The 26,467-nt window shown below is 31.1% G+C and overlaps 1 protein-coding gene across 1 annotated transcript; it reads left to right on the top strand.

The window, feature by feature from the left end:
- The first annotated feature begins 173 nt into the window (after positions 1–173).
- Positions 174–26,361, top strand: LOC140060654 (leucine-rich repeat-containing protein 57-like). Its single transcript, XM_072106956.1, has 5 exons — positions 174–298; positions 5,743–5,878; positions 13,943–14,211; positions 23,555–23,740; positions 25,084–26,361. The coding sequence occupies exons 1-5, from the start codon at positions 218–220 to the stop codon at positions 25,123–25,125; spliced, it is 714 nt and encodes a 237-aa protein (XP_071963057.1). The 5' UTR covers positions 174–217; the 3' UTR covers positions 25,126–26,361.
- The last annotated feature ends 106 nt before the right edge of the window (positions 26,362–26,467 follow it).

The following is a 26,467-nucleotide window of genomic DNA, read 5'->3' as shown; positions in this document are numbered from 1 at the left end:
TGCAGTTTACCCCCACTAAGTCAACCATGTGAAACCATGTGTGCTGGCATGGTGGCTGTCAATAAAAAATATTAAAAGAAAACAAAAATGTCAATCTACTTACGGTACTTGGACTATTCCATTTTCGTCACAGTTCAATAATTTCTTGTTGACCTAATTATTTTGAAGAATCCCGACGAGATTTGTTACTGTAGGCTAGGCCTAGTTGTGTTTTATCATGGGAAATTCGATAAATCCTCATCTCGAAAGAGCTGAAAAGTCTGGTGTTTGCCAGCTCAATGACATGGGAATCTCGCAGGTGAGGAAAATTTGATGTTGAAGCTCACAACATTGAATATATCGCATGTAAATCGTAGGCTACCATCAAACCCACCCATTACCACCGTCGTCGTCCAGATCACGCCGATTTACGGCTTCTAAGTAGTAGGCCTAGCCTAGTAGTACTACTAGACAATATACCTAGCTATGTCTAAGTTATTATTAATATTCGGCTGCCGGCGCCTACTTTTCAAGAGCTTTTTCTAAGAGCTAACATAAGGAGCTAGGCCCTACATGGATTAGGGCATATACTAGCTAGGTTAGGCCTAGCATATAAATTTAAGGAATACATAGGCCTAGGCCTATTTATTTTTATATAATAATATTATAGGCCTAGGCCTAATTTATAAATAAATTAAAATATTAATTGTGTTTTTATCTTTAAATTGCTAGCAGGAAGTAGAGACCAGGCGCGTTTTGCTAGTATAAAACCGTCTTAACTGATGGTCTTAACTCCCCGATTAAAGCCGGCTTTATCAGAAAGTTAGACCATTGCTATAAAACAGTCTTAGTAAAGACCGCGTACATTAAATTAAGGGCTGACTTTCCGAGTAGAATACCAAGGTAATGTTCATCACGCTTGCTCAATTTACAATCATAACAGTACATACATGTCTATAATAAAGACTACTTGCTACGTCACAAATTATAGCCGGCTAAGCGCTAAGACCATCTATAGACCGCTTATAGAAACCCTCTCTAGGCCTACGTCAGCTGCCGGAGGAATTTATTTATACTTCTTTGTATCATTCAAAATATATCTCAACATGCACACAAAATAATAAACGATTAAAAAAGAAAAAATAAGCACAGAAATAAAATATTGTATCGTGCAATAATAACACAATCATGGATTGCACACCAACAGCACTAATGTGGGCTACACTATTGACATTAACCTTATGTGATTAGTAATAGTATTAAAGGTGCTTGTGAAAGATTGTTAAACTAGCCAATCAGAACATGGCTGACATCTGTTCTGTACCCAAATGGCAAAAATGAAATTTAAAAATTTATCTTAGTTGAGCATGGATATCCCAATTTGTCTGTAATCTGAAGGTCAAGTTTACACCTAGGCTTCTGTAATTAGCTTTTCATAGAAAATAATAATTTATAGGTCAACACAGAAAAAGAGTCTGTTGAATCAAACTGTAACAAAAACATGGTTAAAATGGCAAGTAAGGTGGTCCATTTACACTAGCACGATAATTATTGATGATACAGTAAGTCGATAAATTTGTGTTTTTTCTACAGAAAACAAAATAAATCGTATTAAAGGTTTGCATCGTAGAATAGGGAACCATTCATTCATTCTTTGTTTGATAAAAATAATTTTTTCTTTAAAAACAGCATAAATGGTTATCCGTAACTGAACTGTATATAAAACCAATAGATGCACTGATTATGTTTAAATAACATATTCTTCTAGAACTATATACAGTAGCATAGCATAAACTAACTCCAAATACTGTAATGTAGAATGACTATATACAGTAGCATAGCATAAACTAACTCCAAATACTGTAATGCAGAATGACTATATACAGTAGCATAGCATAAACTAATTCCAAATACTGTAATGTAGAATGACTATATACAGTAGCATAGCATAAACTAATTCCAAATACTGTAATGCAGAATGACTATATACAGTAGCATAGCATAAACTAACTCCAAATACTGTAATGCAGAATGACTATACAGTAGCATAGCATAAACTAATTCCAAATACTGTAATGTAGAATGACTATATACAGTAGCATAGCATAAACTAATTCCAAATACTGTAATGCAGAATGACTATATACAGTAGTAGTAGCATAGCATAAACTAATTCCAAATACTGTAATGTAGAATGACTATATACAGTAGCATAGCATAAACTAACTCCAAATACTGTAATGCAGAATGACTATATACAGTAGCATAGCATAAACTAACTCCAAATACTGTAATGCAGAATGACTATATACAGTAGCATAGCATAAACTAATTCCAAATACTGTAATGTAGAATGACTATATACAGTAGCATAGCATAAACTAACTCCAAATACTGTAATGCAGAATGACTATATACAGTAGCATAGCATAAACTAATTCCAAATACTGTAATGTAGAATGACTATATACAGTAGCATAGCATAAACTAACTCCAAATACTGTAATGTAGAATGACTATATACAGTAGCATAGCATAAACTAACTCCAAATACTGTAATGTAGAATGACTATAGTAGCATAGCATAAACTAACTCCAAATACTGTAATGTAGAATGACTATATACAGTAGCATAGCATAAACTAATTCCAAATACTGTAATGTAGAATGACTATATACAGTAGCATAGCATAAACTAATTCCAAATACTGTAATGTAGAATGACTATATACAGTAGCATAGCATAAACTAATTCCAAATACTGTAATGTAGAATGACTATAGTAGCATAGCATAAACTAACTCCAAATACTGTAATGTAGAATGACTATATACAGTAGCATAGCATAAACTAACTCCAAATACTGTAATGTAGAATGACTATAGTAGCATAGCATAAACTAACTCCAAATACTGTAATGTAGAATGACTATATACAGTAGCATAGCATAAACTAACTCCAAATACTGTAATGTAGAATGACTATAGTAGCATAGCATAAACTAATTCCAAATACTGTAATGTAGAATGACTATATACAGTAGCATAGCATAAACTAACTCCAAATACTGTAATGTAGAATGACTATATACAGTAGCATAGCATAAACTAACTCCAAATACTGTAATGCAGAATGACTATATACAGTAGCATAGCATAAACTAACTCCAAATACTGTAATGTAGAATGACTATATACAGTAGCATAGCATAAACTAACTCCAAATACTGTAATGTAGAATGACTATATACAGTAGCATAGCATAAACTAACTCCAAATACTGTAATGTAGAATGACTATATACAGTAGCATAGCATAAACTAACTCCAAATACTGTAATGCAGAATGACTATATACAGTAGCATAGCATAAACTAACTCCAAATACTGTAATGTAGAATGACTATATACAGTAGTAGTAGCATAGCATAAACTAACTCCAAATACTGTAATGTAGAATGACTATATACAGTAGCATAGCATAAACTAACTCCAAATACTGTAATGTAGAATGACTATATACAGTAGCATAGCATAAACTAACTCCAAATACTGTAATGTAGAATGACTATATACAGTAGCATAGCATAAACTAACTCCAAATACTGTAATGTAGAATGACTATATACAGTAGCATAGCATAAACTAACTCCAAATACTGTAATGTAGAATGACTATATACAGTAGCATAGCATAAACTAACTACAAATACTGTAATGCAGAATGATCAAATAAAGATTGAAACGTTCAACCATGGCTTGTCTCGTTATTTCGAGTTAGTTTTATGCTATGCTACTGTATATTGTTTTAGAAGAATTTTATAATTTCTTTTATTTTGTTTTGCGTAAGAAAAAGTATGTTTATTTAGTAGAGTGTCATGAAAAAAATAAATTAAATGGCTTATGTTCATTCCCAATAATGGAAAAGCTTTTTTTGATAATTTGTTTTAAAAATTCATTTATTATAGAGATCTTTCTTAAAATCTATCTAGCGCCCTCTATAATGCCAAAAGAGATTGAAGTACTACTATTATTATACTGTACCTAAATAAATATAAAGTTTGGTATATTAAATCATGGAGGAATGATTAAACAGCTCGTAAATAAAAACATGATTAAACATAAGTGTGTTATTTAATACCCAAAGACTAAAGTACAGTAACACGATTGTAATTAACATTGTCAGTGTTTGTAAAATTCATGTTTCTCTCATCATCATGCATGTTAGTTTAAAAAATGCTCGAGGGGCCTGACTCAAGCCTTGGTTGGTAGATCCTACCAATTGTTCAATTACACTGGTATGTAACATTATATTTACCACAACACAGTATGTGGTGACAGAAAACTCCTATAAGTATCAGCAGTTTTGTAATGTTTGCTTTACGCTGAGTATAATTTGTGGCTAATACAAAGAGATTAACTGTTGTTTACTGTTGTCACATTACAAACCAAGTAATTTAACCTGATTTGCCATGGATTATCCTTTCCACTAACATGCAATGGGATTAACACATTTGTATTCCTTTTTTGTTCAGATAGGTTAGCTTTATACCAACCCCATAACACTTTAAAATAACAGGTTCAAATCCTGGATACAGTACGTACCAGGATTCACTCTCAAACAATACACGGCCGGCAATGGATTATCTAGGCAATCAATACATTTTGTTTATTGGATATTTCACTCAAAGAGAGAAAACAGAAATTAAAAAGAAAATAAATGTTGTACTTATTGATTGAAATTGTGTTTTGTGATCTACATAAAAAGAAGATTACTGTATTCGCTCCGACTGATGAAAATACAATATTCTTTATTTGCATTGCATATACAGAAAGGGTGAGACCACCTACCTAAACAAACAGAGACCACCATGTGTCCCTATGCGCAGTAGTCAGCCTTTTGCTGCTGATACTGTGGCAACTCTATAGTGCTGGTGTTCTCATTTTGGGCAGGTGGTGTAAAAATTCCTAGACCCAGTTGAATAAGCAATACCCTGCTTGTCTATGTCAGAAGATCACTCTTTTGGCGCCTGTATTCTCAGGCTTGCCATACTTTGGCAAGGTAAAACCCTGGCTAGGAAATTCAACACCAGTAAAGTAAACCATACCAATATAATATTGAAATTCCATTTGTTTTTATAATATTTATTATTTTTTATAATAAGTGCCTAAATTATTACTTAATCATTTAATATAATATTTATTTACTTTATTATAATGAATATCTCCAAATTTATGTTTTACAATTTATTATTATTTGTCTACATAATTTGTTTAAAGTGTTATTAAAAATGTACTCATCTTTTTTAAAAAGCAAGGTAACCTAAATCAATGATTAACCTTTCGCTAGGGCTCTCTTAATCTAAATCACAAAATACATACAAATTCATATTTAAAAAAAAAGAATCATTCATTCATTTATAATTTAGAAATTTGTTTTGTTGCATTTCGTGGCTGTTGACATTTCAGCTGCAGGGCTGATGGCTGAAATAATTGCCTAACACCAACATTAACCTAATTAATATTGAGTACGCAGACTAAAGATTAGTAGACATGCTTAAGGTACATGTTGACTTAAAAAGATTGTGTAAGTCTGTAGACTTTGTATTTAAGCGTAATCAATTGCCCATGCCAGATTATACTGTGTAATAATGATAATAGAACATTTGATGATAATTAATAGTCATAGTAAATTATAATAATGTAATGTAAATTGATAACTAGCTTGTGCTTTAAACCTAAATCAATTTCCTTGTCTATTTTCAGTTTCCACCTCAACTTCTGAAGCTGACAAAAAACTTAAGAACTTTGGACATATCTAAAAACAAGTTGACTTTGATTCCACCCTCTATTGGTAGCTTTTTACAGCTAAAATCTTTGACAATCAATCACAATAGACTTGGTATGTACCTTTAAAATACTAGAAATACAGAACTTTAGAAGCGATACTGGCCCCAGAGAGATAAAAGGGAATAATTTTGCCAGTTTAGCAAAACTTACTGCTGCTACAAAAATTGTACATATAAAAAATATTATTTAAAAATTTTTTAAAATTCTTGATAACTTTGTCATATCAATGTCTTCGGCGGGAACCTTCCCTGCACCGTGGTGGTTTTTGTAACCTATATATAACTTCTCAAGTCTTGATAAAAGTACTCTTCCTACCATGAAGGTACACTGTAAAGCGTGGTTCCCACTAGCGACGCAACACAAGGATGTAATGCAACGCAAGTGAATTGACCAATCACAAGCGATGGCTCATTCGCTTGTGATTGCTAACTGTCTATAACTTCGCTTGTCATTGGTTAAAACGCTAGCGTTGCGTTTACGTCCTTGCGTTACGTTCTAGTAGGAACCATGCTTAAGTAACCACTGCAGCATACAGTCTAACTTACGAATACCTGCTTCTGCATTTATATTTTAATCTTCATCTAAATCCAGGTCTTCTCTATGATTAATAATGTAATTTGTTACTTTATATTCGGATTGCGTTGAATATTGTAGCTCTATCGCCCTCTATAAATTGATTGTAATCGTAATATTTATAAAACAGCTGGCTCAAAATAGGCCAACATAAAAATGTAGAAAACAGATCTTGCATTCAATAAATTTAATTTGATTTACATTTCAATGATGTGTGTTTTTACATTAGACTTTTATTTACTGTATTGGATTTCAATATTATCCACTGAGAGGAAATAAAACCTGGGTTATTAATCTAAACATAGATGTACTGTGTAACTAGGCCTACTGTTAGCTTACCTGATCATCCAGAAAATACTGCAACAGATGCAACTCTGAGACAAAATCTTACTTTGCGTCACAATTTGTTCCTATCTTTTTTTTATCTTCACACCTTTAACTCTTCTTGAACTCTCCTTTCTTCAATAATTTGAATCTCACCCCAACTTTTATTGTTCTAATTCATATACGAATCTTTTCTAAGTTTAATTTAATAAACCAAACCTTCTTAAAAATACCAACCAATGTGATTTACAATGTCATACTGTGATTATTACATCAATAGTTGCCTCAACTAGATGGTGTAATATTTAAATTTACCTATTATATATACAGTTGAGTTTGAAGTTTGTTTTTTTTCAATATATTTTATTACCTAATAAATTGTGAACCCTGTTTTAGTTACCCATCCTAAATATTACAACTAGTTGTTGGCACAGTTTTTAGGTTTCATCAATTATACTTGGATCTTTATCAATCCAAGTATAATTGGTCTTATGACCTGTTACAACCTTGCTAAGGGTTTCCCCTCTAGCCTAGAAAAAAACTGATTTTCTTCTCGTTTTACCTTGTTTATCCATGTCAAGTTTTATAGGTGTTATTCAGATACATACAGGGGCCGCAAAGGTCAGAAACAATTTCATCAATTTTTCGTTTTCCTCCAGTCATTTTTTAATTCTTTTGTTTCTCCTACCTTGGTATCATTTTAAACAGTTTTGTTTTCCTACCGTGGGGTAATTTTAAAGAGAAAGATGATTTGTAGACTGTTAATAACATTTTCAAGGGGATTAATAGCCAAGATTCTGGAATAATCTGTCAGTTTGGTTTGATTGATTTCGTTCATTATGATGTATTCTAAGATGTTGTTATTTTTAGTGTAATCAGTTTCATTGAATTGAACTCTTTCATATTAACATTGAGATTTTGCCCTTTTTATTTATTGAAAAAAATATAATATACTGTATGAAAACACCTTAGGGATTCAAGCCCTTGTTCTTTTCACGAAATTGTATCCTTTTCTCTTTAATGTACACTGCCTTATTGAAATATTTAGTATTTAGTAACGTTAATTTGATGCAAAGTTTTACCATTTTTTCATATAATTATTATTACTGTAGATAATATAGGGAAAGTTACTTGACAATGACAATCCAACCCATAGGTGATAATGGTTCTAGAAATGGGATAAAATAAACAATAAAACAAACAGAATCTACTGTGAATATGTTGATGAAAAGAGACTTAGTTGTTGTGAACACATACTTATTGTAATTTTCTTCTCTTGTTTCATAAATAAACATCGTTGGTGCAAGAAAATACTGAACTTACAAAACCTTACTTTCTAGGCAGTAGCCATGATCCCATTGATTGTGGTCAGTTAGAAGATGACCCCTTGTTTATGCTCTCAGCTATTTGGTAACGAGATAATTTCTGGAGGTGTGTTGCGCAGTTGTTAATTAATCACCCGTTGAGATGAGAAGTTGTGAAATTTAACAAGATAGTGTTCGTTACTATCCCTTGAACGTGCCTCTTAAGCTGCATGTGTCCGTGAATAATAATGACGATATTCTGAAATAATTAAAATGAAACCACTTAGGGTAATAGCTAAGGGCTTATCCTTGTTACGGTTGCACCTTCTTCTATGGGCCTGGCCTTTACTCAGAAAACGTCAACATTTTTCATGTGAAATTATGAAATGTTCTACTGTGTACAGTATCAAAGGTGTGTTTCTGTTAACCAACAGCTTTTTCATTGTGAATTGATTGTTAAACAAAGAACCTTTTGTTCGAAAAATCAATTATGCTAGTAGTAGTAAAGATTTTGTTTGATAGCAGTGTTCAAAAAACAGAAAAAAATAAAAATCTTTAATAAGATGAAATAAATAAAATTGGTTTGAAACATTGATTTCAAAGCTTTCCTGATTACTTTTCTAAGATAACGCTTCATACTTTTTGTTCTTTTCAATATATTGTAGTTTCAGAAGAATCCCGCCATAAACGAAGGCCCTGATAGAATTACAAATTTGGGCTTTTTCCACCAAGCCAGATGCTTTACGAATGGTCTAAAAACTACAGTACTACAAAAGTAGCCTAGCTTTTGTAAAGTTAAAATGTGTAAAATCATATTCTATTCCAATCAATTATTTTGAATGTTAAAAAGTGACAGTCAACTGCTTTCAATAATAATCTAGATTAATTGTTTAATTTTTCAAGGATGATAATAAAAAAATAAAACTTTTTTTTATCAATTATTAAGTAGTGTACTGATGTTAAGTGCAAGTAGTTTTCAGTGTGTTAAAGACTCCTGTGGTTCAATGTAATACCAGCCTAGAGCATTCAATGTTAATGTTCAAGTTGTTTACTTAAAATCCTATTGAAATTCATTATGACTTGCTATAGGCCTTTTTGTAAACTTTACCATAATGGGACCGGTAGTTTGAAAAGATTGGACTTTAAAAAGGATGCTGCAAACAGTATGATTCAGCAAGAAACATTTTGTACAGATTTTTGCTATTAATTGAAAGCATATTTGCCTTAATTTTGGTTTTTTACTCGTTGGTTTAAAGAAAAAAAAACTCACAGCAATAATACAATCTGGAAACACACAATAGCTTCACTCCCTTGAGAAATATAACTGAAAAATGAAAATCTGAAAATAAGTTAAAACTGGCCAAACATACCCAGAATATTCTGCTAAGTCAAAGAAATGTTATTGTCTAGAATATCTGGAATCCGACAAAAGTTTCTTATAAAAATTAATAAAATTTAAAAAATAAAATTAATATATATCCACAGTGAATGAGAAAAAGAATCTTGTGCTTGAAATTCAAACATCAGGGTTTGATACATCCACTGACCATTTTGCTAAAGTGGAGCACCTCAACCATTTCTGATTTATTTCTACAAAGATATAATCAATAATCGTACAACTTAGCTTGCTTTAAAATAAAACATTGAATAATAGTTTTAAAATATTTTACATTTTTATCATACAATATTAAGTTCAAAAACCTATGTTAATTGATCATGTGACCTTGTATGACGAATTCTATAGGATCTATTTCGGTAACGTTTCTTATGGTATGTAATGTTACCGATGTAAAGTTTGCATTAGAACACCTGGGAAAAGTCCTCTTAGTCAATTTTCACTGCAGAGGTAGTGGTATTTTTAGCGCACTGTGCATGCCCAGAACTTGAGTTCCCACCAATTAGGCCATACCAATTCCAGCGGCCCGACCTTCTAGAGCATTGAACGCCACGATTCTTGTTAAGTTTATGCCTCGGGACGAATCATCATCGTATTTGGGTGGAGGAGCCCAATCAATAGCCAATGGCGCATGTCACTTCTCTCACACTCGGATAAGTTTATCTAGCAAATCAATGACTCCATGGTAGTACGCACTGGGAACCGAATATTGTGAACAACATAGTATTAAGGTCACAATGTTAAATAGTTTGTTTAAGGAATTTAATTGGCGTTGCTATTTATTGTTCGTAAACGAAACTGTACTCTTAACTAAATAAAGAAATGTTTGTAGTACAGATCTTAGATCATGGTTGTAGATAATGGTAAATGGTCAATTAAACGATGTCATTGTCAGTAGTCCTGTTTGTTTAACTATTCTTTGTAAATTAGATCTTGTTATCTTACAATTGTCTCATATTCAATTATAAATCAATGCAACGAGAATTAAATAAAACAAAGATTACTTGTTTTAAAGAGGTACATGTTGCTAACTCAAACTGATATCTTTTTTCCTTTCTTGATTAGACCTCCTTTGGTTAACATTAACAACCTTGCTTTCAACAATTTCTATATATCCTTTGTCCTTTTTATTGTTTATTCATTAAGATAATAAAAGAGAACCTAAATCTCATTAATAAGAAATATAGAATCTGAACAATCTTGGGTAATTTTGACAGCTTTACAATAAACAGCTGGTTTAAAAAATTTTAGAATTAAAATTAAAAGATTATACAGTACTTAGTAAACATGCAAAATAATCTTGATTGATATATTGATATTAGGCTTATCAAAGTTCAACAATAAATCATGAAATTTGTGACTTAAGTTGAAAATTTCTCTATCAAAAAAATAAACAAAATGCGAGGAAGTCAAAAGGGTGATATTTATTTATTCAGAGACTTTATAAGGGTTATCCATCTAGGATTTGGCTGCAGGTAAAATAAATATTGCCTAATATTGAGTGAACTGATGTTTTGAAAAAATATTATTTGTAGTGCAGAGATTAAGCCTATGGGCAGGTGATGAAGGTATGAAATGTCTGAAAATTTAAATTAGTTTGTGACTGGTTTGGAGAAAAATGTTCTTTATTTAGAAAATGCTACTAAGAATTTAATCATGAACACATTACTGTCATTTTTGATAATTGTAAACGTTACTCAAGAACTGCTTGGGACAAATGATCAAAGCAATCAAGTCAAACAAACAAGTCACTATTTTCTTTTACTTACTCTCTTCAAATGTCGTTGCTTTGTGAAAATGGTGGAGTAGTTTTTATGTTTGATAATATTTGTTCTAATTTTTTAACTTTTAATTTATACTTTCTACAAACGTTGACTAAACTGTTTATGTTATGATTTTTTGTTGCTAACCGCATCACAGTTTTTGAGTGCTACCGTTAATTTTGCAACAAAGACAAATTGGGCATTTAATTACACTAGTAGAGCTAGTAGGTTCATAAGGGACATGGCAAATATCTCCAAAGCCTGTCACAATTTTTGTAATCTACATTTCAATATTTCGAAGGAAGTTGTCTGTATCGTGTGTAGCTTAGCTGGATTACTCTTCTTCTATTCAGAGAAGAGCGCGTTACGACACTAAATATATAATTCGTTGAACACCCCCGTCAATTACAGTATTTTATTTTAAAAATTCAGTAAACAGAACAAAAATATTTGAGAAGACATTTTAGCAGGAGATGTTGATTAGATGCAGTATACTGTTGATGATCATAATCTAATACAGTAATAAGAAAATTGACTTGTTATTCTTGTCCAGGGTTCTAAATATTCAATTAGTTTAATGTCAATGGTGTTAACAGCATTGCACCTTGGTATAAATCATGGAGAAATAAGTTAGTTAACTTATTTCTCCATGATAAGATTCAGCTTGTAAGACTGTGTTATGCCAATTACGACAGGTTTTTACCTTCTGTAACGAGTCCTGTGTGTTCTTTCAGAACGTACAGTAGAGAAATCAGCTGTAGTGTTAGGAGCTCATTGTACTAAGCCTCAGCATTTACAGCTGAGTTGACTGGAAGTTTTAATATATAATAATTTATTGGAAACTTCACTTTTACAACAGTGGCACACTTTGATGATAAAGGTGTGTCCAATTAATAACTTAAAATGAAACAAAATAAATGTTGTGTGAAAAATACAGCATACAAGAAAAAAATTATTAATTTAAAGTTGTTCTTATTGGGAATTGAACCTGAGGCCTTCTGTATGTCGAGAGTGTCCTGATCACTTTGGCTAGAACTTTCTGTGTATTGTATTAAAATGTACAATATTAATTTTTAATATTAGTATAAAATTCTAAGAATTCTTTTATTTACTTATTAATTTAATATTTCAAAGCCAGGTTTAGGATCAATTCAAGTCTAATATTAAATTGAACATTTATCTAGGTTTTCGAAAGCAATGCATCTTTAATGATAAACTCATAATGAAATAGAACATAAAATAATTATACATTTTCAGTTTTAGTTTGATGAAGTGAAACAACAGATGTTATGAATTGTTGAGCAATTTGCCCTGCAAAAATGTTGTATTTTTTTTGTTATTACTGTATGTTTAAAATGAAATTATATTTATTGCCTTGCTGTATTTGGGCCAAGGTCTATCATAAAAATATTATTACTGCTTCAGTTTGTATGCCATATTTTAAAACAGTCACACAATAAGCTTTTAAACACTTACTGTGTACTTTATCTTATTAACAAGACTAAAGAAAAAGAGAAGAAATATTTTAAGACTTTCTAAGAAAAATGAAAATAGTATTGTTGTGTTCCATCAATCTACTCTATGATGAATGATGCATATTTTGTACTGTACAGTATTTCAAGTTTTATTTTTTGACCCATTCTTAGAATTTAAAATCTTAGTTAAGTAATTCAGTAGCCTTTTGTTTTTCTCTGTTCATCTTTTTTTTCATTTGCTGTTTTTTTCTTCGTCCTAGTTTTCTTCATGTATCTAAGCTGCCAACCTCCTTCTTTTAACAAAATCTAGGTCGACAAATAGTAGGTCACATGATTATAATGTTGTTGTTTCTGTAACTATGGGCAATTCACAATTAAATTTAATAGAAAAGTTGGAATAATGTGACAATTTCTTTGTAAAGTTAATTAACTTTAGTACGACCTATATTTATGTTATTTTATAAATCTCTGGTCTACATAAAATGATACATTCTTTGTATAGTTGGTTACTTAAGTATGACCTATTTTTATACTTTATAAATCTCTAGTCTACATAAAATGATACATTCTTCTTAAAGTCAATAACTTTAGTACGACCTATATAAATGTGATTTGATAAATCTCTGGACTGAATAATCATTCTATGTGAAGTAGGTAACCTTACTGTAGTACAATATACTGTACTGTATTTTTATATTAATTTATATGTCTCTGGACTAAATAAAATTATACATTCTATCATGTAAAGTAGGTAACTTTTGTACGATCTATTTAAATATGTTATTAAAATCTCTTGTCTATAAAATTATATGTACATATTCTTTTTAAAGTTGATAATTTAATATGACCTATTTTTATACTTTATAAATCTCTGGTCTAAATGAAATAATACATTCTTTGTATTAAAAGTAGAATAATAATAATAATATTAATAATAATAGTATGACCTTTTTATTGTTACGTATATTACTCCTGCACTACTGTACATGATTATGGTATTAATTAATTCTTTCTAAAATCAATTACATTATTTACTTTAATATTTGATGTACTATATTATTGCTGTCATATTTATAATTCTTAATATTTGCGTCTATTCATTTTATTTGTAAGGTTTTAATAGGACTATAGTTGATAATCCATGGTTGTTGTTGTTGATTAGATTTCCACAAATAATACTTATATATTTTTTTAATAAATCTTTAAATATGAGGTTGTACAGTAGCTTTATTCTTGGTTATTGCACCTTTTACAACATTGTCTTTGGTTTTTCTTTTACAGGAACAATACCAAATGAAATTGAAGATCTAAAAAAATTGGAAACTTTATCACTTACAAATAATAACATTACATGTTTCCCGTCATCATTAGCCCGACTAACTTCCCTACGGAAGCTACTGCTTTCTGGGAATAAACTAAAGGCTTTTCCAACTCAAGTATGTCAGTTGAAAAATTTAGACTTTCTCGATTTGTCTCAAAATATGATTGCCTGTGTACCTGATGACGTTGGCCAATTGCAAGCCGAAGAATTGAATTTAAATCAGAATCAGGTAAATCTGAAATTATTTTTTGTATTATTATTGAGGAGGGCATCCGACAACGGTAAAGTAAAGTGCAACATCACAAACTATATTTCTCCCCTACAATTTTATTTTTTATTTGGTCAATTGAGTGTTTATATTTGATTGGTTAATTAATAGTACTATGTTCTAAAACAAATAATGAATGTTTTGTATTCGTTAATAATATTCTATTCAGTATCTTTTACCTTAAATTCCTTCAATTTTTTATATATACTATATGTTTTGTAGATAGTTACCTTTTTGTAAATGTGTGTGTAATAATGTAAATTACCTTGTTAGTTGTCTTTGAATTATTTTTATTATATTGTTAATGTTTCTCTACTGAACCACTTTCGAAATCAATGCTTTAGCACTGAAAGTGCCATTCAGTATAAAGACAGAATAAATAAATAAATAAATAAATAAATATACTTCATCACCACCTCCTATTTTTCTCTATGCTTTCATTCATACTATTTCAAATTTTTATTAGTCATATGACTCTAGTTATTTAATTGCATTTTTGGCTACACCGTTTGATAATGCGTGCAATAAGGTGATATTGTGAAACATTTGGCTAGGCTACATTTTCCCTACCTCTTTTTCCTTCAGGATTTATTTTCTATTGCATATTTTTCTTCCTTCCTTTTTCCTCCAATAACTTTCATCTCAACTCAATAATTTCCTTTAAATGCTGCATATGATTGTTATTTATTGTGGTTACTCCAATATTCCACATCTATTTCAATACTATTAGTTTGATTAGCTTGTCATCCTAAATTAATTTTCGGTTTTGAAGTTTCCTGTTACTCTCACTGACAAGTCACATGAAAATAATATCCTGTGTTATAAACTGTAGTAGTAAATTCTTTATTTTCTTGGCATCCATTCCAAAAATTAACAAAAATTTTATATTTATAATTCAATAAATTGATTAATTCTTGGTATTTTATTGATGTTAATTGGTTCAAAAGTTTTCATCATTTAGGCAATCAAACTCAATATTATTCAATTAAAGTGTGTTTACTCCCTGTGGAGCCTTGGAGTCGCTTTGAATGGCCAGGAAAAGAAATTATGAACTTTGAAAATGACTAAGTTACATTTTCTGACTTTGATTTAAAACAGAAAAATTGAAACAAATGAAATAAATGTATTATTATGAATGATAATAATTTTCATGTGATCAATACTTTTGTAATAGTAATTACAAATAATTGTAATTAATTAACATGATATTAATAACATATTTTTTTTAGTAATAGCATTTTTTTGTTTTTTTAGTACATATTGTATTTCTTGTCTTAATGCTGTCAGTGTCAGCATATTATTAATGAATAATTATAAATAGCTTTTTCTTTCTTCAACCTATAGAGACATATTTTTAACCATGCATGGGGCCTACTGCTAAAACAAACAAGTGGTAGATACTGTCGTACAGACATTGACTTTGATGCTTTACAGTGTCTTGTCTCCAGTCCCTGCTTTTCTTCTATCTTTATAGATGTGTGAAAAAGGCCGCAGGACTAACTTAAAAATGATTTCAAGATTGCAATAACCTGATCTGTGATGTCTCCATTTAAATACCTCATTTGAGCTGGGAATTATCAAATGCTAAATGTTTACACAAATACTTTATCCTACTTAAATTAGAATATTCTACATTCTGAATCTCTTCGCTTTAGCTGTGTCAAGAAAAAATGATACATACCACATGGTTACGCACCCTCGAGATTTAAGTTGGACGTGACTTTGAAAGACATTGGTAAAGCAGCTGGCCTGGAGGGGGCTTATGCTAGGGGCTATGCTTGTATAATACACTGTATGTGTGGTGGACATTAGTAAAGACTTAGGGAGCCAATCAATTGGATAAGATCCAACATTATAATCGTATCAATGTGCAAAGATACTTTTCATATACATTACACTAAATTTGTAAATGCATTTTTTATCAATTCAATCAATATTCCAGTATTAGTGAAGATAATGTAAAGGCACACATGCAATATTCCAATCAAAACAGAAATTGTGTATAGAAAGTATAGTGATATAAGATATCATTGACCCCTTATATGTATTCATAACCTCCCTCCCCCCCCCCTTCACCTTCCAATACATGTTATCCACATCTAATGACCCTTTTAAATGGACCAAAATCTTATGGTTATTACCAAATTGTTTTGAAATAAATCCATGAATCATTTTGTTATTTTAATGATGTTATTGATATACTTAATGCCTTCCTTTATAAATCAACAAACTTCCTTAAGTATTGTTATTTCCTATATAAGTACTGTTTAGTAGGTTATGATTAAACTGGTTATGGTGCTAATGTAGTGGTTAACCATAAACTTGTATTTTAATTGTGTTACAATCTTCTTTGCTCAATCCTCCAAATTTTTCTTAAACTGCTGAGTACTAAGAATATCGTGCTCACAGCTATAAGACCAAAAGTCTATTAAATAAGTGACTTTTAAGATGGAACTTAAATTGAATCTGGTACTCACAGCTATAAGACCAATATGGTAAAACAAGTGACTTTTAAGATGGAACTTCAATTGAATCTGGTGCCCACAGCTATAAGACCAAAAGGGTAAAACGAGTTACTTTTAGGAAGGGACTTAAATTGCATTAAAGACTTAGACTGACTGATTTTCTCTTTCCAGCAAATTAAAATCTTTCAACTTGTTTTCCATCCGTTTTTTTTTTATATTTCGACTTTAATTTTATTATTAAGGGCAAGCAGTTGATTAGAGCCACTGAGTTACCCACCACTCAAACACAGTGTGCTTTTTTGCTTCAGGCTATTTGTTCGTAACTTCTAATTTTAAGTAGATTGAATATAATTTAGATAACAAATGAAAGTATATCTTGCGTTCACATATTGAGGCTTCAATCAACTTCATTTTATTTAGAAATAATTGTTACATTTCATAAAGAGTTACGGTTGGTATTACTATTATTTTGTTTTAACTACTGCCCTCTATTTTAATAGCTCTAGGCATATTGAAATGTGGAACTGCACAGTTTTGAAATTTGTTACACCTCTCCTTCAAAATTTTCTTTAGGTTTTTCACTTTTTTGAGACATTGTTTGTTCCCTCATTAAAGCTCAGATAGGATACCATTCTTACCTTTTACACATCTGCTACTAAAAGCAAACGGCAAAGACTAGAGTTATTATTTTACAGCAATACATATTATAATTGGAAGGGTCTTACTTCGGAAGGTCATAAATTGGCATAAAGTCGGAATTGTCTTCACTATATGTCCCATTAAAAACTCAAAGCTTCTGGGGACTTACAAGGCACCTGTTTTAAAACACTCTATTGTCAAAAAAAAAAGAAAACGTATGTGTGGCATTTCTTAAAATGCCATTGGCAGTAATGTACAATAGGCAATGTTTTGTAATAGTCATTTAGAACAACATATTAATGTTATAGTATCCTGCCGTCTATTATAGTCTAGGCTTCTCTTTGCGCCATGGGCCTTTTCAATTCATGTCAGGATTCATAAACATCAATTGTATTGCAATTGTTTATAACATTTCTATGTTGTATTTCGTTAAATTTAATCAGCACCATAATAGCTTATTCTTTCCCTCTGCCATGGCATAAGGCTATACATGGTTGGAAATTCTTATAGACTAAATTTTTCTTTAAGGTTGATTTGATTTGAATTTATTAGGAAAATAATCATACGAAGTGATAACATCAATTACTGACATTACAAATAATACATTTATAAAAGATTGTCCAGGATAGCCCAAAAAGCTTATTAGCTTTCCATTGGGATCCTTATTAGCTTATTTCCATTGGGTTTCTTTTCTTGTACAGTATTTTCTTTATTACAATTCAGGTTTATAACTTAAGTTGTAGACTTACTGTAGTTTATTCAATAAACCTTAGTGTCTCAGGCTAGTAATATTTTCTGCACTGCCACTGTTCTTTAAATTATTTTCTAAAAATCTTTAAATCGGCATCCATATTGTTCATATTTCTGTGGTATGTTTGGAATTAGTTATTTCAAGCATTAAAGTGTTTATGAGTTAATTTATTGTAACATTTTTTATTGGTAGAGTTAAGGTCTTAGGAGACCAATACAATGAACTCTCCAAGTCAAATCAACAGACGTTTATCTTAATTATTTACTCTATTTTCTGACATCATTTAATAGTCAACAGATTTTAAAAGTTTGTGCCACACATTGAAACAATATCGCTTTGGTTTATTCTAACAAATACCAACTATAATTTTTTTTTAAACCCAGGGTCTTGTTAAGTTTCCTTTTTCAATTTAACTTTGCCAGTTTTCAATTACGTTCAAGTCCAGTACAAATTTATCTGATTATTTGAAAACAATAGTAGCAGCGGAGAGAAATATCAAATAGTAATTTGGTGTGATATATATTGATGGCAAGAATTAGCCTGGAATGCTTTCAAGTGTTAAGTAGGACACGCTCCGCACTTTCAAGGCAACTCCACTAAACTTTAATCAACTTTTTTCTCCGTCAGACATGCTTCCTTGGAAGACACACTAAAAAACCAATTTCTTACAATTTTTATTACTAATTAAAAATTATCAAATACGGCTAGTAAAATATGTAAAGTCAACTTTATTCATCCCTCACTTGGGAAACTTAACGTACAAATTGTTAAAAATATATTGTTAAATGCAGTTTGAATAAAAACATTAACATTCAATTTGAAAATGTCATGGGAAGTTTTTACTTGTGTGAATATTATTTATTCCTACATTATAAACATTTTAAATAAAATGTTTATGAGACGGATGATTGGTATAAGCAGCTCATTTAGCTGATAATGTATTGGTGGAGTAGCTGCTATTGTTTCATTGTCAGTGGCTTGTTTTTAACATTTTGTTAGTTTCATAAACATGTATTGGATAAAAAGAGATTATTGGAAGAACTTGGAGGTGAAGTGTGTTGCAGTGCAGTATTATATTAGGTACAGTTGGCAGTAAGAAGAAATAGATGTATATAATACTATGTATCAATAGATGTATATAATATTATATAACACCTATATAAATTCCTGTCATTTGATTGGACGAATGTGGGTCACATGGCGTGCAATAGTACGCACTATTCTACGATCGTTAAATAGTACTTTTTGAAACATTTTTGTTTGTTATTTAGATGTTATATAAAACAAATAATGAATGTTTTGTATTCGTGTAATGGTACAAATAATGGCACTTGGTGAATGATGAAAGGTTATATCAACTCGGCTTTGCCTCGTTGATATAACCTTTCATCATTCACCTCGTGCCATTATTTGTACCATTGCACTCATAAACATTCATTATTTGTATACTATGTATCAATAGATGTATATAATACTATGTATCAATTCTTGTTTTATTCGTTTTATATTTTTAATGTTTATTCTACAATTCCGTTAATTATTTAAGGTGTTTCATTTTGGGACCACAGTGGAAATAAGTTGCTTTCTGTTAATTATTTAAGGTGTTTCATTTAGGGACCACAGTGGAAATAAGTTGCTTTTTGTTAATTATTTAAGGTGTTTCATTTAGGGACCACAGTGGAAATACGTTGCTTTTTGTTAATTATTTAAGGTGTTTCATTTAGGGACCACAGTGGAAATACGTTGCTTTTTGTTCCTTTCTGTGTCTGTATCCATGCTTGATCCACTTGATCAATCAGAATGAATAAATAAATATATTCTCTGGTGCGCGTGCGTACAACTGAGGACTAGTGCTGTTCCGCCGTACCACGCCGAAAATGTTAAAGAGTCGCTATCCAATCGAGTGTGAACAATTCCATGAAAGCCCAAGTGGTCTAATGGTTAAGACATCTGCATATCAAGCAGGCGGTCCGAGTTCGAGTCTCGGTTGGGGCGACTTTTTCTCATTCTCACAGATTTCCTCATCTTTATCGTTTCAAATTAATTAATTAAATTTCAGTATATCACCGGGCGGTTTAGAATTAATGTTCTTTGCCTGATTTGTTTATATATATAAAAGTATCTCTTCGGAGATCCCGCCTCGTGAATAAAAATACTGTAAGATGAGGGCGTATCAATTTGATCTCTGGTGCACGTGCGTACAACTGAGGACTAGTGCTGTTCCGCCGTACCACTCCGAGAATGTTAAAGAGTCGCTATCCAATCGAGTTCGAACAATACCATGAAAGCCCCAGTGGTCTAATGGTTAGGACATCTGCATATCAAGCAGGCGGTCCGAGTTCGAGTCTTGGTTGGGGCGACTTTTTCTCATTCTCACAGATTTCCTCATCTTTATCGTTTCAAATTAATTAATTAAATTTCAGTATATCACTGGGCGGTTTAGAATTAATGTTCTTTGCCTGATTTGTTTATATATATATACTTGCACTGATGAAGGGCTAGTGTTGGCCGAAAGCTCTGCTAACTTTTCTGGCTGTTTACTTTATCGTTTTGATTTAGCTTTTCGCTTTTTATTTTTGTATCTCCATTGAGATCCAGCCACTGATACCCACAGCATTGTCATTTTTTTCAGTAATTTGCCTTTGGATTTATATATATATATATATATATATAAATTAATAGACAAAACTCTTCATCATATAATAATTGCTAAATTATGTGGTTAATTGAGGGATTCGAACCCTACAGTATATCACTTCCAGCTGTGCCACTGACTTTGCATTCCACATGTCATATAATAATGGTATATATTATTATTTATGAAGTGTATAGTACCTTTAATAGTACTACGATACATTAAATATAAAAGAATGTATTTTAATTTGTGGTACAAATTTGTTCTAATTTCTAAGGTATTTTATTATAATATGTGGTTTTTTAAAGTTCTTACTTTGGGTTTATGAACCGCACATGGGTTTAGTTATTATACATGAAATTTAATTATTTTTATAATATTTTGAAAGTCTATTTTAATATGATTTATTGCATTTCTAGGTTCATTGTTTTATACCGCTCACTCTCTCAACTTGTATTGGTTTGTATTAAAGTTGGTTTTGTAAAATTAACAATAGTACAATACATAAAAACAAGTAGTATAATAGTATAGCATGATGTCATATATTCAATAGACAAGACACCTAAATTACCATTGTGTTTTTTATTACTTTCACTATTATTAGTATCAGTAAACAATATTATTTGTACAATATTTATCATAGGCCAAATTGTACACCAATATAAATAGTCTTAAACAAAAATAGGTGTGATTTCTGATAAAGGTGGTAAATAGTTGAACACCTAAACAATAAAACAAAAATAGGTCATTGATTTTGGATAAAGCTGAAGAAGTTAAAACACAAATATAAATAGCGTCAGTCTAAAAAATAGGTCGTTGATCTCCGATAAAAATGTTGAAATTGGACAAATTGAACACCAATACAATAGTGTTAAGCAAAAATAGGTTGTTGCTTTCCAATAATAAAACTGGTTAGGATGTGAATTGCCAAAATCAAACAAATTAATCTTGAAACAAATATATAATAGGAAGTGATCTGCCACTACCTTACCAAATAATGATACAGTACAGTACTACCTCAATGTTTTGTTGGAACTGTATTGTTACTCTCACTGTAAAACCAAATACTGTATTACAATGTGGTGATTCTTTGTTATGATGGTAAAGCCTGTAGCCAGGATTTTTATATAGGGTGTCTTTTTCCCCAAATGAGCTAGAACAGTTTGCCTGACCATCACTTTCACTGCTGGTTTAAAATGTCATTTTAAAAAGGGGTTGGTTCAAATCCTTAACTGTTCCTTATGGGCTTGGATTGACCATCCTTCTGATGTTTATAACAAGCTGTAATTAATTTAACTTCTTTCTAATTAAATTCAGTATTGATAATCAATCGTTTGTGTGTTATTCCTGTTTATCTTTTTTCAAAATCAATAAAGCGTACTTTAAAGCACCAATCTTGGTTTGAGCATTTACTTAGAACCACTTTTAGCTACCAATCCTTCTATGGTGGCAGGAGAGATCAACAGTCACTACTTCCTTCTGTTTTAATGATGCATGAGTGTCATTACTATCTCTTGAATTTTCTTTTCCAAATTCTTCATATTTGTTTACTTCCAAAATAAATGAAACCTCCATAAACACCAAAACTTCCTCTAGGGGACGGAAGAGGAGGGATAAAGATGAGTCACATCTAGTGTCACAGTAACTCAAACTGGATGTGGTACCACTTGACTTCTTGAACCCCCTTCTCGGAGCGTTTATGCCGCATGCATTGCCTTGATTGGGTTGTGAGTCACAAACGTTCTGTTGACATTTTCAGCCTTGTCGTACTGGATACAAGTTGAATCATTGAACTCTGTTCTCATTCAACTTCATCGCACCGGCAAAGAAACTAACTGAATCATAAGAGTTTGCGAACGCTAACGTGTTATAGTGCTTTTTTTGTGACGCACCCAGGCTTGTGTCGAATAATTAAATTAAATAAAAGCAAGGGAAATGTTAGGGGGAGTAATGATGCACTGTAACCTTATGTGAGCTGGTTTATTCTTTCCCTTGTAAAGAAAACCAGGGATCGCCTATGGCAGCACGTTAATGGCGGAAACAAGATAGGCAGCTCATTATTTGCAGATGGTGCCCTGAATTGTCAAATCCTGTAAATGCAACAAATTCCCTTTATTTTGCTATCCCTACCAGCGTTTCTATAAACATCAAAGTATTCAGGCAGAAGATGATAATGTGTTTGTCCCTTTTATTTAAATTTTATTCTGGGAAAATTTGTTTGTAAAATTTTATATATGTCGTAATAAATAAAAAAATTTACTTCATAATTTTGTTTGTGATACTGACCGGCAATTAATCTTAGTAAAACAAAACATAAGTAACTACAAATAAATAAACAGTTTTTGTCTTATTTGGAGATATCCATGTTTTATATGAAAGTACTGTATTCATATGATAATAATATTATTTAGAGTACTATTTTCTTTTGTACCAAAGGTTTTTGAAAAGTATATTTTCAATTAGTGTGGAACCCTGTATGCATCATATTCAGACATCCCAGTATAATTAAATTATTAAGTATTTATAGAATTACAAATATCAAAATCAAAGCACATGTGGCAGACCTTTTGAATTTAGCTGAATTTATAGATTTTACTTCTTTTATCTGCCTTGTGCGTGACATTCACTACAGTGCTCTACACTATTCATATAAATTTAAATTTGTCTGGAGTCAGCTTAATTTTATTTTTCTTAATCATTATCCCCCCTCCCCACATCAAATTACCATGAATAATTGGTTTTATGCTATTTTTCTGTGCCGTAAGTAACTAAAGTGTAGTACACTTATATGTTTCTTAATATTTTCACATTTAGATATCAAGTTTGTCCGATTCCTTAGCTGAATGTCCACGGTTAAAAGTTCTACGCGTGGAAGAAAATTGTCTGCCAGCTACAGCTTTTACCAAAAAGATATTTGAGGAATCACGCATTTCAACGTTAGCTGTTGACGGTAATCTGTTTGAAATGAAACAGATCAATTTGCAACCTGGATATGATAAGGTAATCAGTTAAAGACTTCTTAAGATGGAAAGCAATTCAATTGTACAACACATTGCATCCTGTCTCAAGAAGAACTTGCTTCAGAAAACATGACGACGGCCAACTCTATTTAAAAATTTATATTATTGTTATATAGTTGAAAGAGAATACCTACAGTCAATTACAAGAAAACATGATTATCAAAATTATAAAAGAGATATCCATCTTTAAGTTGCGCGCTGTTGGATGCGTATGAAAAAAAATTGACTGAAAAGAGATTGCTTATAAGGATTTCGTGCCTAGCTTACCTGGTAAAACTGAGAATAGCACCCTCTCTCATAGAGAAACCTTACGAAAAGAAGAAATCTGTTGATTGATTTCACATACCAGGCTTTATCATCTTTCTTTTTAAAATGTTTTTAAATGTCAAAGCCAGAAATTTAAAACATAAATTATGTCTTAAGTATTCAACATTCTTTTAGATTTGTTAGATATGTTATTTCCACAACTTTCTGTGATATGATTGTAATGTTTCTTTCCAAGAATAAACATTCTTTTTACAAACACTCTGCTTCAACTAAAAAATAAATAAAATATTATACTATAGAAACTGAAATACTTGGAAAAATAGGGAGAACAACCATGGCGAGGGTATGCTAAAGAACTCAAGACTTTTTTGTGAAAACACAAATATGTCAATGTTTCTGATATTAAAGCAAAAAACATAGTCAACTATTTGTGCAAAAAAATATGTGGACAAAAAAAACCCCAAAAAACTTAAGGTACACATACAAAAAAAGTAATATACAGTACTTGAGAAATGTTTGTAGTGGCTGTGTAGCTTGGTAGCATGTCTTTCAATCCAAATGTCTAGAGTTCAATCCTGATAGTGCTGTATTAACTCCAACCCCCTTTTTGAGCATACGTTATAAACAAGTTTATCCATCCTGTTGGATGCATATAAGTATTTTTGTGAGGAAAGTAGAATCTAACCATTGATATGATTCTAATGTGACAGATACCAGTGTTCACATTAGTATTGACTTACCTGTATGTTTATATAAACCATGATCTTAACCATTAATGTAATACTAGTCAGCTGATAAATCTTAAATTTCAAATAACAAGTTGGTTCTTAACTAGTTTGTTTATTTCTTAACTTTATTACCTTAAACAATGCGTCTCTGTTTTCCTCAGTTCTTCTTTAAATCTTACCCGTTTTTTGCACATTTTGGCTCCGACGTTTCACCTTCATCCACGAGCTGCAAAGGAATCATTGCACCAATTACTGGTTGTAGTTATCAAACATGATCAAGTAAATGTTACCAAAGAATTAATACAATTGTTTCTTTTATTTGTTTCAGTATATGGAACGGTACACAGCAGCGAAAAAGAAGATGTATTGAAGAGACAGGTGTACAGTATATCCTTCATTTGCATAACTTATTTGCATAATTAGCCACATATGGCAATTGCGGTATCAAAGCAAAGAAAGCAACTAACAAAGATATCATTTGCCAATCACATGATCATTCATATAGGCCTACATGTATTTTGGCAATTTATAATATTATATTTCTGAAGTTTTCGACATTTTTATATGACTTTTGCGACAACACCACCACAATTTATATGGTGTGCGCTCCTGGTGTGTAAAGTACTAGATATATGAAAGGTGATAGTGGTAATGTTGAACATTGTTACATTTTAAAATATACTATATATAATAACAGTAAATTAATATTTGGGAATTTTGACTTTATAAGAAATATACATATTCTCAATATAAATTTAAATTTCTAATACTGTATATAATATAATAGCAGAACAAGTATTTGCACAGATTACTGGGTTTAAGGAATTGTGCAATAATAATTTAGGAAAGGGTGTCCATAAATCAAGGAGGTTGATTTCTGGGGTAAAGGGGGAAGGGGTGGAGGTGCTAGATGTTTCCAAGATGATTCTGCTTTTACATCACTCTAACAAGAAGTAAATTATAAATATATTCTTTAATTAAATGTATTCAATAAGTTTATTATTATACACTAGCACATACAGTAATGCACTTTTCATGTGTTTGAATGTTGTAAGACATTGTGAATGTCATGTAATCCAACTGTTATGTGTTGTGACATTTGAAATGTCACCTACTTATTCTATGACAAGTAGACGATAAGGTACTTTAGCATCAGGATGATAGTACACTGGCAGATAAAAGTAACAGTATCGTTTATAAGATACTAATTTGCATTGTATTTGTTGACCTGTTGACACGGTGAGCATTCATATATTCAGTGCGAACTTTATAAAGAGCTATGTAATCTTACTGTTGACCTGTTCACACGGTGAGCATTTATCATCTTCAGTGAGCTATATATCCAATACCAAATTGGCGAGTAAATCATGTTTTACTTTAAATTAAATTTATACGTTCTTCCACAAGGTCAATTGTTAGTTATACATACAGACTATATTAAAACAATGATTTTGAACACGTAGGGCATTTCTTTGAATTCTTTCCTATCGTCGTTTTGTGGTAATTTACAGCTTTTTTTATGTTTAACAAACGTACATAATCAATTGCGTCTGCATCATGCTAGACTACAACTTCCGGTAGTGACGTAATCAGCACATTTTTAGTACAGTAATACAAATTTTTCACTAAGCTAGGGAATCTTCTGATATCAATATTCATTAGACCGTACTTTAGTTAGCCTAGTCTTGTTAAACATAAAAAAAGCTGTAAAT

Source organism: Antedon mediterranea, chromosome 10, assembly GCF_964355755.1.
Source record: "Antedon mediterranea chromosome 10, ecAntMedi1.1, whole genome shotgun sequence".
Lineage (NCBI taxonomy): Eukaryota > Metazoa > Echinodermata > Crinoidea > Comatulida > Antedonidae > Antedon > Antedon mediterranea.
This window is presented reverse-complemented; position numbering and strand designations above follow the sequence as displayed.

Coding starts and splice junctions, on each gene's coding strand:
- LOC140060654 (XM_072106956.1), top strand. CDS start 218: ATGGGAAATTCGATAAATCCTCATCTCGAAAGAGCTGAAAAGTCTGGT. Junction 299..5,742: donor ATGACATGGGAATCTCGCAG/GTGAGGAAAATT, acceptor GTCTATTTTCAG/TTTCCACCTCAACTTCTGAA. Junction 23,741..25,083: donor TGCAACCTGGATATGATAAG/GTAATCAGTTAA, acceptor TATTTGTTTCAG/TATATGGAACGGTACACAGC.